The 15,611-nt window shown below is 40.6% G+C and overlaps 2 protein-coding genes across 2 annotated transcripts; one reads left to right on the top strand and one right to left on the bottom strand.

The window, feature by feature from the left end:
- Positions 1-288: 288 nt before the first annotated feature.
- Positions 289-8,133, bottom strand: LOC139776518 (uncharacterized). Its single transcript, XM_071713213.1, has 7 exons — positions 7,175-8,133; positions 5,666-5,920; positions 5,149-5,341; positions 4,613-4,826; positions 4,379-4,521; positions 2,701-4,128; positions 289-2,217 (listed from the first exon to the last, which is right to left on the bottom strand). The coding sequence occupies exons 1-7, from the start codon at positions 7,588-7,590 to the stop codon at positions 1,120-1,122; spliced, it is 3,747 nt and encodes a 1,248-aa protein (XP_071569314.1). The 5' UTR covers positions 7,591-8,133; the 3' UTR covers positions 289-1,119.
- Positions 8,134-8,257: 124 nt separating this feature from the next.
- Positions 8,258-15,541, top strand: LOC139776520 (uncharacterized). Its single transcript, XM_071713216.1, has 5 exons — positions 8,258-8,633; positions 8,718-11,062; positions 13,245-13,481; positions 13,664-14,050; positions 14,460-15,541. The coding sequence occupies exons 3-5, from the start codon at positions 13,248-13,250 to the stop codon at positions 15,036-15,038; spliced, it is 1,200 nt and encodes a 399-aa protein (XP_071569317.1). The 5' UTR covers positions 8,258-8,633; positions 8,718-11,062; positions 13,245-13,247; the 3' UTR covers positions 15,039-15,541.
- The last annotated feature ends 70 nt before the right edge of the window (positions 15,542-15,611 follow it).

Genomic DNA, 15,611 nt, shown 5'->3' with positions numbered 1-15,611 from the left:
GTTCTCAACCCTTCTAGCGCCTGAAAGCTACAGCGAATATTCATTACTTAATTCATTTAATGAACCTCACTCATGTAGGATTGCACAATTAGGCATCATATAAAATAATTAAGCGTCGTGTAAAGCAATCAGCCTCCTTTCTCTTGGAATACAGGATGAAAATTTTTTGGGTACTTCTTTTTTATAGCTTTTTCCTAGTTGTCGTATCATCAGATAGCTAGATGTTCCATTAATAATTAGAAATCAGTTAAACGTGACTCGTTTGACGGTCAAGTTGAAGCAGTACAATGAAAAATGATAAATTTTAATCAACGTACGTTAATTAAAAGATACATTGTGATGTCGAATATAAAATGTTGATAACTCGATATCCTAAGAATTCACAAAAATGTACAAGTTTAGTTTCACAGAGATGTTTGATGCACACAAAAGATCAAAACGTACAAGTTATTTCAAGTTATATTCTCGTATGAAGTGTTCGGTATATCCAGAATACAATTTGCATTTAAAATGTGTATTTACGTGATTTTGCGAAGGGGGTCACAAATTTTGCCGAGGAATAAAACAAAGTCTCGTAGAAAAAAAACAAACATTCCTTTTTAATGACATATATCATATACTTAACGATGTATAATCTTTAATAATTTAAAAACATGTATCTTTTTTAAAAAAATCTCGCGAATTTTTCAGAGTCTTGAGACATTTCGATACTACTTTTTATTGCGATGAAGATTAGACAGTCGTCAATACAGCCTGGATAGTAAATTGCGTGTCAAAATATAATTTACTATAAGCTGAAATAATGTCTTCTATAAGAAATCTATATACACAATTTGTAGTAAAAAATAATTAAAATATTTTGTATGATCGAAATTGTATGATCAAATTACATCATAATAGATACGCAAGATTCCGAATTATCCTACATCTTAAAGTTGAATAATAATATCTTAGTTCTTATTAAAATTCACTTACATATCTTGCTTCTAACCGCCCCTCATTTACTCTAAAGTGGTCTATGAGATAATACGATTGAGAACCACCGGACCCAAACAGTCTATATTTTATCACACCTCTCCCTGTGCAAATGCGAAATTACGATAGACCGAAGAGATGGTCTCAGCGATTAGGCTCCGTGACTTCGTTGAACAGTGGCGTCAACGAATCCATATCTTGCAGGCCGTCAAAATTACCGAGAGGATCCAGATCGTCCGTCTCCGTATCGGCTTCTCCGAGAAAACTGGCCTCCAAAAGATCAGCGACGTTCCTGCAGAGATTGTTGGAAGAAGCGGCAACGGCGATGTCAACGTCGGTGCCGACCGTGACACCCGTCACGGTGGCAACAGCGACGTTTCTCGCGTCGCCCTGCAAACCGATAGAATTAAGGATGGGACTGGACAGTATCGGCTCGCCTGGATCCTGGTACACCTCCTGGGATTGCATCGTGTGCAGAGGCGTCGACGGGTACGATCTGGAGCCGTTGCTGTCCTCCGTATACGAGGGCGTGTACGCGGATACCGGTGCCGGCAACGGCGTATTCGGATACGACCGCGACTGCATCATTTTCTGTAACGCGCCACCGGCGAGGATACTCGACGGATCCAACATATCCTCCTCCGATAGATTTAAATTGGCGTTCGGCAAAGCGTCAAGAACAATCGTATTGTTTAACGTCTCCTCCGTAGTCTGTTCAGACAACATTTGCAAATTTGGCTGACCCTCCTCGTCCAAAATCGTAAGAATGTTATTAATGTTCTCGGACGTGATCCCCTTGTCCGTCATCAAGAACTGCTGGTCGTCCGACATGAAATTCGTATCGTCCAACAGATACGCGCCCTCTTGTCCGATGGAAGAACCGAAGTCATTGTACTCGCTCGGCACCGGGGTAGGCGCAACGGAACTGCTCGTCGACGGATTGAAGCTTTGACTCTGTACCGATGATAGGCATTGCTGCGTGGAGATCGGAGACATTAAGGACACGGGATTTATCATCCTGTGTAACGGCACCGATTGCGATCTGTAGAATAATTGCTCGTTGCTCAAGTGTCTGCCAGTGTGAAGAAGCTCCGTGATTTCCTGATCGGGCGGAGGTAGCTGACCCTTCTGATATACATTCTTGATTTCTTGCAAATTCTCTTGACTCGGATAATTGATTAACAATTGTTTCTGAGGCGTCAAGTCCAGGAACGCAGTGTACGGTGGTCCCTTCAGAACGACCTACATCAAGAAAACATTTTATGAATATTTTATCGTGAAGCCTGCCATGTTTTTATGTATTACTTTATATGTACATCTCAAATACGCTTCTAATCTGTGTTCTTTCTTTTGCAAAGAGAGAAAAGTTATCCTTTAATTGCTCTTCCATTCTTAATAAATTTAAATATGATAGGTTTGCTTTTAGGAAAATTAAAGCCAGGATACACCACTTAATACAACCACAAGTATCCGTGCGATATAGTGTATTCAAAGTATGATACACATTTACAATTAACAACGGCATTAATTTCGCCCTGTACTCAATGAATACTCCGTTATCCATCAAACGATATTCATGTACATTAATGGTCGTTAATATTACATGAATATCGTTTGTCAACTATATACAGATCAACCGTATCCTGTATATACATAAATTCTTTATCATTGCCTAGTCGGACTTGGATCTAGTCGAGCTTATTTTTATTCGATTCAAGTCTTTACCTCCGACGACTTGGTCGTTGCCACTGTCAGCACTTGCCGCGTGTGTTCCGCTCCGCTCGACGTCGGTACGATGAAGGTGTCCGTCGTCTTGATGGTGTACGGCACGCTGCACGAGATGGAACGAGAGAGCGTCTTTTGGCCGCGCGATCTGGAACTGCCGGCTTGCACGTTACTGCGCGACCTCAGCACCGGGGTGTTACGCGGAGATACAAATGGACTCGCGTTCGCCGAGTTCGACTTGGACGCGCGGCCGTTAATAGGGGAATGCGGTCCGGGTGAGATCGGGGTGAAGTTAAATATTCTGCGTCGCGTATTTGGACTCTGTGGCACAGTATTGGCTACACTCAGCGTCGCCGCCTCTTGGACATGCTCGACGACATTCGTTTCGAAACTGACACGACGTCGCGTATTGCCCGGATTAGGGTGATTCAGAAGTGTCGGGAGTATGAGATTATGTTTCTGCACGGGGTCCCGTTTCTCCACAACGCTTTCGGCAACGTTTTGCCGAACGACGGCTACGGGCGTCAGGTCGGTGGCGATGACGGGCGCTTTCAGATTCTGTTGCAATATCAATCGCAGCTGCGACACTTTGTCCGATCGAGAGATCTGCTCGGCATCGGAACCAACGACGCTGGTTTCCACATCGGAACTAGACGAGCTACTTTGCTGAAAATACTGTAGCAACTCCTCCTCCTGCTCCTGCGAATTATTCCCGCCGTTCAAATAATCGTCCAAGGCGTCCGTGTCGATGTCACGAACCTTCCCATCCTTGAATACTGGCGTATCTTGCAGGAGGCGGATCTGGTCCCTCGTGAGAAGTCCCGAGGACGTTTCCACCACGTTGCCGGTAGTGGAACAACTCTTCGACGAGTCAATATCACAGTTTTTAGCAAGTTGACTGTCCGCAGTCTCTGCTTTGCACTTGATAGATTTTGAATTGCTAGCTAGTATCACTGATATCTTGCCGGCGCGTTGGATAGACGCTAACTTGGGTAACAAAGCGTTGGAATGCTCTGGACTCTCCTCCGTGAGCTTCGTCTGTTTCTCAGGGCTGGGCTCCTGCTGTGCTACAATTGGATTATTGGCACGTTTCCTGGAATTTTTACCTTTGACATCGCGCTGTGCACTCATCATTACTCTAAGGTTGCTATTACTCTGTCTGTCGTCGCGCGATTGTACCACTAGGTTATCACAGTTAGACTCTTGGGAGACATTGCAAGTTTGTTGCTGCTGTTGCTGTTGATTGCAAGTTTTCGATACCTTTCTTTGCCGGTTATAGACTATAGTGGATAAGTTCAGTTTTGCCAGTGAGTTTTGTGCGACCACTGTTGTTGCTGCTGCATTTGTACCTTGAGGTGACTGATTGGACTTAACCTTCTTGCATCCTTTGCTGACATTTCCTTTAGTGTCGATGGCTTTTTCTTTGCTCTGTGAAAAATCAATTACATTATGTATAATCAAAAGTATAATCAAACTCTTAATTGTATTAATTAAATTAGAAATGTATTATGTTCTAGTTCTTGAATACTATTTAAAAGTTATTGATACATTTCCGGAGGACTGACACCATGTTACTCCAATCTCTTTATATATTCAAAAGAAAATGAAAAAAAGATCAGCAAACGGCTAACTTTACACAATCTTTAACTAAATTAGAATATTACATTACGCTACATACCTGTACAATGGAATCAGGACAACGATGCTTCTGATCTTTTATATGCTCGCGTTGCTGAAGCTTGCGCTGCAATTGCAACTGTGCCTCTCGAAGCTTAGCAGGCTTACCACCTACAGGCGTTGTTGGTAGATCCGAGATCACCTCTAACGATTGAGAATTGAGAATTAATTATTCAATTGCAAGAAAATGGATAAAGGAGGATGTATTTTATAGAATTCAACAAGTGTTGCTCACCTTTATTAGACAAAGCATCATGCTGGTCCGAAGTTGCAAGAATGCATACAGCAGCCAAAGACCGAGTATCGACTCGAAAATTATCAACAAGATGCCGCGCTAAGGCACTCAAATTTGGAAATTTCTGACCCAACGTTTTCTCTGCCCATTCTCTTATCAATGTAGATGCAGCGCCTAACATTTCCTCAGTGGTATTTTCCTCTGAGTGTTCCTCCTGAATTTATTATATAATTTATATAGTTAAATGTTACGTATTTACAAAGAGTATTAAAAAAGAATTTAAAAAGAGGGAGTATTTGTAGAAAAAAAGTAGAAAGAATCGAAAGAATCTATCTAATGTAATAATTATCACGTAATACAATATTGATATACAAGCTTTAAATTTAAAACATAAATAAAAAATCAAGATAAGAAAGAGAAAGAAAAAGAAAAAGAGAGAAAAGAAATTTAAGCAACTTTCTGAAACAAAATAGCGAGAAGTTTGATCGATAAAATATATTACGTAAGAATTATAGAATATATCATTTGCTACTCACAGTGTCAGAGCCAGATATCTTGGGCAGTGTTGGAGGATCCAATTTAATTCGCTTGCGCATACCAGCGTAACAGTAGCGAGAGTTACCCCGTGTGCCCAGTCTACGAGGGCGCACTCGCGGATACACTTGTTTCATTACTTTTCCAAAATCGGCCGTCGATAACGGCTTCATAGAATTTCTTGTGCAATACATGCTAAAAATAAAAATCGTATGCAAGAAATGTTTTTTAAAAAGTTATTAGAAGACAGATATATTCACGAACAATCAAATCAATATCTATAAAGTTTCACTATAAATGGATAGCAGATATATTATCCATCTCCTTCATTTAATTTCTCACTTTAATATGACATTTTCAGATCATATAGGAAAATATTGAGAATTAAACGAGTAAAATATCGCAAAGCAAATTCCTGAGCAAAAATTGACTTAAAATTAATCAAATAATTTGTAATTACAAAGACGTGCGTAATTCTAAATTTCTCCCCTCTGCATTATGTACGTATGGCGAACTTACTTGTATTCATCGTACACTTCTTGCTTCGGTAAAGATACATCCGGGTCTTCTTCTAAATGAGTCTTAATCCACATGATGGTCTGATGAATTTCGTAGCGATTTCCTAATGGATTTAGCGGCTGCCTTAACGGATCGACGGTCCCACTCGGGTTTGTCAGCAGCAACGGAAGTTTCAGGTACAACAATAACTTTTCCTCTAGCTTAAGTCGTTCCACCTGCGAGAAGATCTCGTCTACACGTGCTCTAGATTCTTCGCTATAATTTAAAAAGATGACATACATTATTAACTTTGATTGCAGCTAAACAATCTCTTAAGGGCATAAAGATGTTAAGTATGAGAGCAGATGCCGCAAATGTAAAATATTTAGCACAACATTTTTTCATTAATGAATTAGATCTCATGTATAATAACAGAATTTGTTGGATTATTAAAATCTGCAAAGAGGTATAACACGTCGGACATTTTTGTGATTTTTTAAATATTCTTTGAATACGAGAATAATAAATTTTACTTTCTAAGGGTATTTTACGTTTAATAAAAGTATCTTGCTTCTTTTAGAAATCTAATGTCCAAATATACTTAATAAAGATAATATTATAAGTAATAAAAATAAATGCTTTGCTATAAATAAAATGTTTTGTTATAATAAATAATTTTGTATCAATAACAAGGGACATATGTATAAAATTTGAGCTCATTAATGTTACAATTCTCAGATGAACTGTCAGACACAAGTGTCTAACAAATAACTAAATAATTACAAAATAATTACAAAATATCTAAAAATATACTGATGGTAGAGAACCATGAGAATCAGGTTATCTCTAAGCATTTTTATTACATAAAACATAAATTTACTTTCTGTTTAAAGAATGTCTATATGCATATAGATGCGACATATGCAGCAGATAAAAGAAATTGGTGTACAATATTCATTAAAATGATCAGAATGACACACAGAATGACGGACAGTTTAGTGGTAGAGTAATTCCTAATCCTGCTACCATATATACAAGGAATTTTGAATAAAAAGAATGCTTCAGATAACTAAATCTGTGAAAAATGGATTTTGCAAGAAGCAATGCTACAAATTTTGTCAGCGGAATGTCAGTAAAAATGTAACAGAATCTGCTAATGGAACACGATAGCGTATTGCCAATGGAACCTACCATTTTGTAACTATTTAAATAATATTTAAATGATGTCCCAATTTAAATGACTATGAAATAACAACTTTGTTCAGTTTTTACAATCCGTTGTCAAATTATATCGACAGACTCTAACTGACTGAATACGAGATTAACATAATAGATGCTAGGTGCCAATCTGCTGGCAAACTGCTAGCGTATTATTAACGTCTTGCTGGGATTATTCTACCGTGATAAAAACAAATAGCAAAAGCAGATATCCTGAGGTGATATCGGGCAATCTCATAAATTCTAGCGTGAAACGGAAGTTGACGATGGAAAGCAATCTGGAGTTCTCTGAAAACTTAAAATCGACTTAACCTAATGCCATCCTCTATCATAATCCGAATCTTGTCCTGCTTGGAGGAGGCGCCGTGGTTGGCCAAGGTCGCGAATTTGGTCGCGACGAGGTCCTGCAGCTGATCGCCATCGCCGTGGAAGCCGTTGGAGGCAAATCTGCCGGCCGACGAGTGTCGTTTCTCGAGGACCGTGGTAGCGGTAGCGGTAGCGGTAGCAGCAGCAACAGCGGTGGTGGCGGCGGCGGCGGCGGCGGCGGCGGTGACGGTGACGGCGGCTGAGGAAGTGGAGGTGCCGGCGGTAACGGTAGCGGCGTCGCCATTCTCCACGCAAACGTCACTGCGCTCCTTCTTAATCCGTTTACCATCGAACGCGCTCTCCTCGTCGCTCCTCGCGGATGTTTTGCAGGATTTCGTCTGATCATGACTGTCAGTACTCATCGTAGCCCAAACCTCCCCCGTCCCGACCGTCCTCCACCCTCCACCCTCCCGCGCCGGTCGTGAGCTCACGTATGCGGAAACGTATCGCCTCCCGGTGCGCGGCCACTGCGAGCTACCATGTTGTCCGCCGTCGCACGGTGGTCAGCTGGCCTACTCGTCGTTAGCAATGTTAGCATCCCGGCCGCGCCATTACTCGGCGAGTGAGGCGAGTCGCCGCCGGAGTGTTTCTTCGGTTCGCGCGCGAGGTGCCGTGGGTGCCGTGCCACACGAATCGCCGAATCGCCTACGAGTACGATATGCGGCGACGCGCGGATCCGTCATAACGGCGACCGCGCGCGTTCGGGCCGTTCGGTGGCCGCACGTCTCGGGTTACGGGCGCTCGGGGGAACGGGAACGCGCCGTCAGCCCGGTCAGCCGTGCCAGACGGACGAGAACCCCAGGCGAGAACCGCGTGAATCGATACCGGCTACGATTGCCCACGAACATCCACTCGGCTATTCGCCGCTGTTCGCCGCGCTTCGTTGCTCGCTCGGGTTTGCGCGTTTCCTAGTTCCCGAGCTAGTTCCTATCCCGTCGCCATAGAGTATGCGCTATGCGCCTTGAACGATGCTTCATTCTCTTCGTGCGCGCACGAAAGCACCTTCCCCTCCCCTACCTTGAAAAGAAGACTCGAGACGCGTCCACCAATCGCCTTTCGCGACGAGAAGCAATCGAAAGATGGACGATGGACGATGGACGACATTTATAGGTGTGTTCTTTTTGGTTGAACTTGGTGCACCGTTTATCTTTTCTCTTTTTCTCTCCCACGTTGGAGAAGAAAGAGGAAAAATGAACGGTGCAAAAAAATTCAGCTAAAAGGAACAGACCTATGAATGCGAGAAGTAACTGGACCGGATATGGTGGCCATGGCGGGTATCGATATTTGATTCTATCAATCTTGCCTTCGACCGCGATAAGATTCCTACGGATCTAATCTCTATATTTGGGGCGACTTTGGCCTCCTTATCCATCTATATAAAATATATAAATTATTGAGTATATAGGTATATAAAATTATATAAATTTTTCATTGCCGACTGATTTGGTTGGTAAGATATGTAACTGAATGTTTGTTATCCTTGGTGCAGTCAAAACGGTCGGTAATATCACCGTTCTTCAATTATCTCCGGACCCCAAGACTGGCCGATCCTCCGCCGACGCCGACCTACCACCCACCACCGTCGACACTCCGCTGCAGATTCTCCGATTTCAACAAAGTTGCCCCCAAGTGGATTATTGATATTTTTTTTTTAACCAATCGTTTGGTAGTTGATTGGTAGTATTTGGTACTGTATTCAAAACGTTTGGTAGTTTCTCGTTTTTTTAGGAAATCGAAAACAAATTTTTGATCTTTTTTTAGCCCCCGCCCCCACTTTGACTGTGGTAATTTTTTTTTTAAATTGATTGACGATTGATTGGCAGTGTTTGGTACCGCATTAAAAACTTTTGGTGGTTTCGCGTTTCTTTAGGAAATCGAAAAAACAAATTTTTTATCTTCTTTTAGCCCCCCCACTTTGACTGTGGTAATTTTTTTTTTTTAATTGATTGGCGATTTGATTGGCAGTGTTTGGTACCGCATTAAAAACTTTTGGTGGTTTCGCGTTTTTTTAGGAAATCGAAAAAACAAATTTTTGATCTTCTTTTAACCCCCCCACTTTGACTGTGGTAATTTTTTTTTTTTTAAATCGATTGGCGATTGATTGGCAGTGTTTGGTACCGCATTGAAACCTTTTGGTAGTTTCGCGTTTTAAAAAGAAAGAATTAATTGTCAACAAATTTTTAACCTTCTTTAGCGCCTCCACTTTGACTGTTGGGAATTTTAAATTCTTTTTTACCAATCGTTTAGTGGTTGATTGGTAATGTTAAGAGCTGTAAGTTATTGAAAATTTTATTTTAAAGCCTTGTGTCCACGATGCTAGAACTGCGTCCGAGTTTTGGTTTAAGCCAATCAACTTGCAGCTCTTACAGAAAAGTAGCAGTTTCATTGGCTTAAACCGAAACTCGGACACAGTTCTAGCATCATGGACACAAGGCTTTAAAATAAAATTTTCAATAAGTTACAGCTCTTAACATTACCAATCAACCACTAAACGATTGGTAAAAAAGAATTTAAAATTCCCAACAGTCAAAGTGGAGGCGCTAAAGAAGGTTAAAAATTTGTTGACAATTAATTCTTTCTTTTTAAAACGCGAAACTACCAAAAGGTTTCAATGCGGTACCAAATACTGCCAATCAATCGCCAATCGATTAAAAAAAAAAATTACCACAGTCAAAGTGGGGGCGGGGGCTAAAAGAAGATCAAAAATTTGTTTTCGATTTCCTAAAAAAACGAGAAACTACCAAATGTTTTGAATACGGTACCAAATACTATCAATCAACCACCAAACGATTGGTAAAAAAAAATATCAATAATCCACTTGGGGGGGCTAACTTTGTTGCGGTGATTCTCCGCCTGTGTTTACTCCACCGATCCTCCGTCGATCCTCCGCTGGCCTGCGTCCACTCCACCGATCTTCCGCCAACCCTCCACCGGCCGGCGTCTTCATTTATTTCTTATTATTAAAATTAAATTTAGAAAAGATATTAATATGAAGGTAATACAATATGTGTAATTAAGTTCGTTATTTTTTTTATTTGATTTTTATTAACTAAGGGCCATTCTACAATACGTCGCAAACGATGGCAACTGGCAACTGCTAGTTGAAAAAGTGTTATTTCCATGCTTTTTTTGCGCTTGTCAAAAGAGAGTTGGCGAACTTTTAACTTTTTTGGCGACAGTAACTGGCAAGCGGCAATCAGAAATAACACTTTTCAACTAGCAGTAGCCATCGTTTGCGACGTATTGTAGAACCGGCTTAATTCTCCGTGCATGTGTAGTGTATGTATGTGAAAATGTGTATTTTAAATATTGTGCATTTTCTGACCCTTTAAATATTTTTCAGAGCACGCGTAAAATTATACATAAGTAGAATGTTGTCGCAAACTATAGATTGTTTAATGTGGACTTTAATATAGTCTCGTAAGTACTCTATTCCATCTTCTATCTACCAATTAGTATCTATATATACTTATAATGTTGTAGTATACCGTCCTACATTCGGCGTAAAGCCCGTTTTACCTTTTACCTCGTGTCTCTCACTCGCGCCGCGCCGCACACTGCACAGTAGCCGCGCGCAACGCGGCTCGCCGTCGAGACGTCGAGAGGAAAGGATGACTCTCCAGCGGGAAATTGCCGCGATGCGTGTCCGAGAGGTGCGCGCGTATACCAGCACTTTCATTGTTCTTCGATGTCTCGGCGCGAAGAGGCGCGAGCGATTTCGCGTGCGTTACCACGGCCACCAGCTTGACGTACCCTGTCGTCGTCATCGTCATCGTCATCGTCGTCGTCGTCGTCGTCGTCGAGCGACGAGAGCGAGCCGAATACTCCGTGAAAGTAAGTGTGCGAAATCTTTCTCCAGAATTACATATTACATATTCCAGCGAGTCGCAAAATTCAAATACGCGTCGTACACAGCGAGCATATTCTACACGCTATGGCAATCAGAGCGACAAAAATGCCCGAGGAAACAGAGGTATCTCCCAACAGCGCGAGAGCAACTTTGTAAATTTATTAAATTTAAGCTTTAGATAATTTGAATAATATCACGATAAAAATTTTCTGACGCCCGTCTTATTTTCCTGCACTCTTATAAAAGAGAAAAAATTATTAATTTTTTATTACAATTTATTCAAATATGTAGGTATTTGCTTAATATCAAGATTTACTTGGAAATTGTTTAAATAATTGCGTTAAGAAGAGGAGATGTAATGATTTGTCGAAATCTTAAGCTTATACTTTGATTAAAATTATTTAAAAGATAAACACGTAGATAAAAATATTAAGAAATCTCTTCAAGACTACAAGATTCTTATCGAAAGTTCTAGCAAGTCGCGAGATATGATACATCGATAAGGAATACTGCACGCGAACCATATGAAGTCCCGTGTACACTTGAAGACTCCTTATAGTGTTTTGGACAGTAACGTAATGGGAAGTTAGGGAAGCGAATTGCCCAACACTACGCAAATATCTGTTTAACGCGGCCAAAATGATTAACGGAGCGCGAGAGTGGCGGCGGCGGGATGAATGGAGTCGGATTCTGCATTAGCATACAAGGGCGAACAATGCAATTTCGCCATACTAACGTCGTAGAGTCTCTCTCGCAACTTAATTCGCCTGTACGGGTTGTAAACAGTGCCGGCAGTAATAAAATGCACGCACCCAATTGTGACGATACGAGGTATTGGCCAGTTGAAAAATTGGATACTTTCATCCTAAGTGTTGGATTTTTCGGTGGATTTTTAGTTTAGCGTAGCGTTTAATTGTATGTAAAAGTGTTGTTGATTAAAATAAAGAGAGAGAGAGAGAGAGAGAGAGAGAGAGAGAGAGAGAGAGAGAGAGAGAGAGAGAGAGAGAGAGAGAGAGAGAGAGAGAGAGAGAGAGAGAGAGAGAGAGAGAGAGAGAGAGAGAGAGATTAATTAAGCGAATTAATTAAAATAAAGAGGGACTTTCTAGCTTCAGATTAAAAGTATTCCTATTAATTAAACCCCTTATTGATTTAATTATTTTTTGTTTTTCCAAAGAGTCGATTGTGCCAAAGAAGACGTTAATAGATCTACAGAGATTCATATCGCTTCGTCGCGTGCTACAATTAACGTTAATGAGCCAGCCAAAAGATCATACTTCCTAGTTTCACACAATTCGATTGTCGTTGGCGACAAGCGGAATGGAGACGCTTTCATGCTCTGTTTCGGCGCCTCGAGTTCACCGAGTTTCTACAGGATATGCCTTGGGAGATATTTTAATGGCAGAACATAGGCGCGCGCACGTAAACATCCATAATCGGTGTTTGTACGAATAAAAATACAAAAAATTCTATTATTACACCGTTAATTATAAGTAGCGGTGGGATTAAATATGTTACAATTAAGTAAGTTCGAATCTGTTGGCATAGCTTCGAACTCTCTGTTATTGCTTCGAAACATACAAGCAATACTTTCTGTAAAAGTAGACTCGAATCTAGACAAAATGGATTCGTACTTTCCATGAATATCTCAAAAAACAAGAGTATTACTTTTAAGTAGACTCGAACCTGGATTAAATAAATTCGAATCTTTTATAAGTATTTTATTAGAAATTTTACATTCCTTCGAATTAAAATATTTGTATAAAGCGACAATTATTGTAATGCATTATTTTTTGATAATTACAAATATTATCAATCGTTGAAATTAAATATAATAGAAATATAATTAAAAATGTAGAATAAAAGTTGCTTAAAGTCTTCACACATATTACGTTTTTTAAACTAACAATTTTATTTTTAGAATCCTAGAAAATAAAATTTAATTACTGGATTTGATTCGGATTTTTAAGTACACATTGAACTTGATTCCATCCCTAATTACGAGGCTCTTTCCGTCGTGTCATTTTTCATTATCGTCAACGATCGATTGCGAAAGATTAGAAACCTGCTCTTAATTAAACTCGTCGCTATAGCTATATAATTCGGTAAATTTTCTTTTTATGTCACACCTGTTATAACGGATAGAACTGTAATGCTCGTACGTTGCAGGTGATGCAGTTCAGACAGCCGGCAATCTGGTTATTTAAGCTCTTGTCTATCGGCTTCGCGTATACCGGTATCAGCGATTGGGATGCGTGCAGTGGACGATTGGAGCGCGCTTTGGACGCACTGCACAGGGATTCCAGTAGAAGAAACAAGTTGGACGAAGAAGAGGCCGGGACGTTGTATCAGCGCGAACTACATTCCGCCCCCCTGGAAATGGCCGTCTCCCGTATGGCCGTAAAGGTGATATTCTCTCCAAATGTGTTAAGATTTCTCTCCCCTTCTTTTGGAATTAAATTCGATTTGGGATTTAAAACATTCGAAGTTTTCGTTATATATGGTGAAGCAATTAGACTTATAATTCCCATCGCTATATTTGTAAAAAGTTAAATAATCGAGCGAGTAACAAACGGATCGTTTCGCAGCTTCCGGAAAACACGAAAGAGCCCGAAGGACAATGGGCACGAGTGGAGCAATGCGTGTACGATCCCGATCGCAGTTCTCTGAGGACGCGAGTCGTGTTCAACGACCTGTCGGTGTCGGGGATGGTGTCTCTAATACCGCGGGATCGTCGCGCTCCGATCTCCGCCGAATCTTGCAGGATGACCTTGCGACTGAGACGCGCGGGGATAGACTTCCTCACCAGCCCGATCGCCCGTGGACGCGGCCAGATGCGTATACGCACGGAGTCCAGCTTCCTGGAGCCCAGGTTTGCGTCGATCTACGCGTACGGCTGCCGTTCTACGCGAATCGACAAGCAAATCAAACGGCAGGATAAATGGCCACCGTATCATTCAGCTAGCGTCAACAAGGTATAAGTTAAATAATTTAAAAAATTATCATTTCCAAGGATAAAGAGAGACGCACTCGAAAAATGTGTTGTAAAAAAACTTTGCTTTACTACTCTCTTGCTAATTTAGTAAAGATAATTTTTTTTAAATAAAATTTAAGAAATATTTCCAGGTATCATATTTTAAAATAAAGATACTTTATTTTTATATATATTGTCAAAAATAAAATTTATCCGGCCCTTCGATCATTACAGAGATTTTAATATGGCTCTTTTAGCAAAAAAAGGTTGAAAACCCGTAATTTAAAGTAAAAGAAAATGAATGCAAAAATGCTAACCAATATATCTTGGCTGCCATGATACAAAAAGATACGTTATTAATAACTAAGTATTTTTATTAATTAAAACGTAATAGATGAAAATTGTTTTAGCTATCGCTGCCTCTTGTCGACAACGACAAGTACGATGCGGCAGAACCGAGACAATTGGCGGGCAACGCCGAAGAGATGGACATTGTCATACCGAACGAGAGTCGACATCCGCGTTACTCGCACGCCCCGGGGACGAACTTCGGTGTATGGAGGAAGAATTCTTGGATCACTAAATCATCGCCACGGCGGAGACGCTCGATGGCGCGGTACGCGCGTACCGCGATGGTCATCACGCCGCGGGACTTCGCGGACGCTCTGATAAATGGACGCAAATCGACGGAGAGACCTGAGAATTTTACTAAAATTCTCAATCTGACCGACAATTTCCGAAACGAGGAACCACCGCAAAATGTGACGCGGGAGGTAAGGGAGCTCATGGTAGAAGACAATCTGTTTCCTATAGATTCGGAGGATCCGAACAGGAGTTGGCAGTCGAAGGAGTATATCACGAGGGAGATGGAAGATGTCTTCTTGCAGGGTGCTAGCCAAGCGCTGACCAGATACATCGAACGCCAATTGCATCCGGCGATCAAGGAGACGCTAATGCTGTCTATGGGCTACACCATCAGTTACGGATAAAAGTGAGAAAATATTCGGCATAACGATATTGTAATTATGTATACGTGAAGTGTTATAGATACGTCAGTCGCCACCAAAACGTAAATAAAAAGTTGGATCGCCCTTGCTCCTTTTTACGATTGATGATCGTTGCGAAAATTGTATAATTTCGCTCTGCTGGCATGCCTAAAAATTTCTTAGATTGCGCAACAATTCCTGTATTGTGTCGATAAAAATTCTTATTTGTTTCGTTTTATTTATAATTCTATGATAATCTTGTTTCCCATTATTTATAAATGCTTTTCGCATTACGGACGCGACATAAATTATTTTCAATTAGTTACGTATAGAACTCGGGAATGTAAAAGCGCTTCATTTATTTTGTAATGATGTGCTCTTGATGATAGTTGCGATAGATATGTAACGTTGCGAAATATCCATTAACATATAACATATTAAGAAATATTCGGTGTACTAATTGTGTAATTAAATATAGCGTATATAAATAAAGAATATGCAAAGAATATCTGTGTGCAACTAGATAAAATACTTTTTTCTTTTTCTTTTTCTATGCTAAAACTAACATTGCAATAT

Source organism: Temnothorax nylanderi, unplaced genomic scaffold (assembly GCF_030848795.1).
Source record: "Temnothorax nylanderi isolate EJ_2023f unplaced genomic scaffold, tnyl_v1.0 TNYL_tig0121_pilon, whole genome shotgun sequence".
Classification (NCBI taxonomy): Eukaryota; Metazoa; Arthropoda; class Insecta; order Hymenoptera; family Formicidae; genus Temnothorax; species Temnothorax nylanderi.
This window is presented reverse-complemented; position numbering and strand designations above follow the sequence as displayed.

Coding starts and splice junctions, on each gene's coding strand:
- LOC139776518 (XM_071713213.1), bottom strand. CDS start 7,590: ATGAGTACTGACAGTCATGATCAGACGAAATCCTGCAAAACATCCGCG. Junction 4,129..4,378: donor GTCCTGATTCCATTGTACAG/GTATGTAGCGTA, acceptor GATTTTTCACAG/AGCAAAGAAAAAGCCATCGA. Junction 2,218..2,700: donor CAACGACCAAGTCGTCGGAG/GTAAAGACTTGA, acceptor TTCTTGATGTAG/GTCGTTCTGAAGGGACCACC.
- LOC139776520 (XM_071713216.1), top strand. CDS start 13,248: ATGCAGTTCAGACAGCCGGCAATCTGGTTATTTAAGCTCTTGTCTATC. Junction 13,482..13,663: donor TCTCCCGTATGGCCGTAAAG/GTGATATTCTCT, acceptor ATCGTTTCGCAG/CTTCCGGAAAACACGAAAGA. Junction 14,051..14,459: donor ATTCAGCTAGCGTCAACAAG/GTATAAGTTAAA, acceptor AAATTGTTTTAG/CTATCGCTGCCTCTTGTCGA.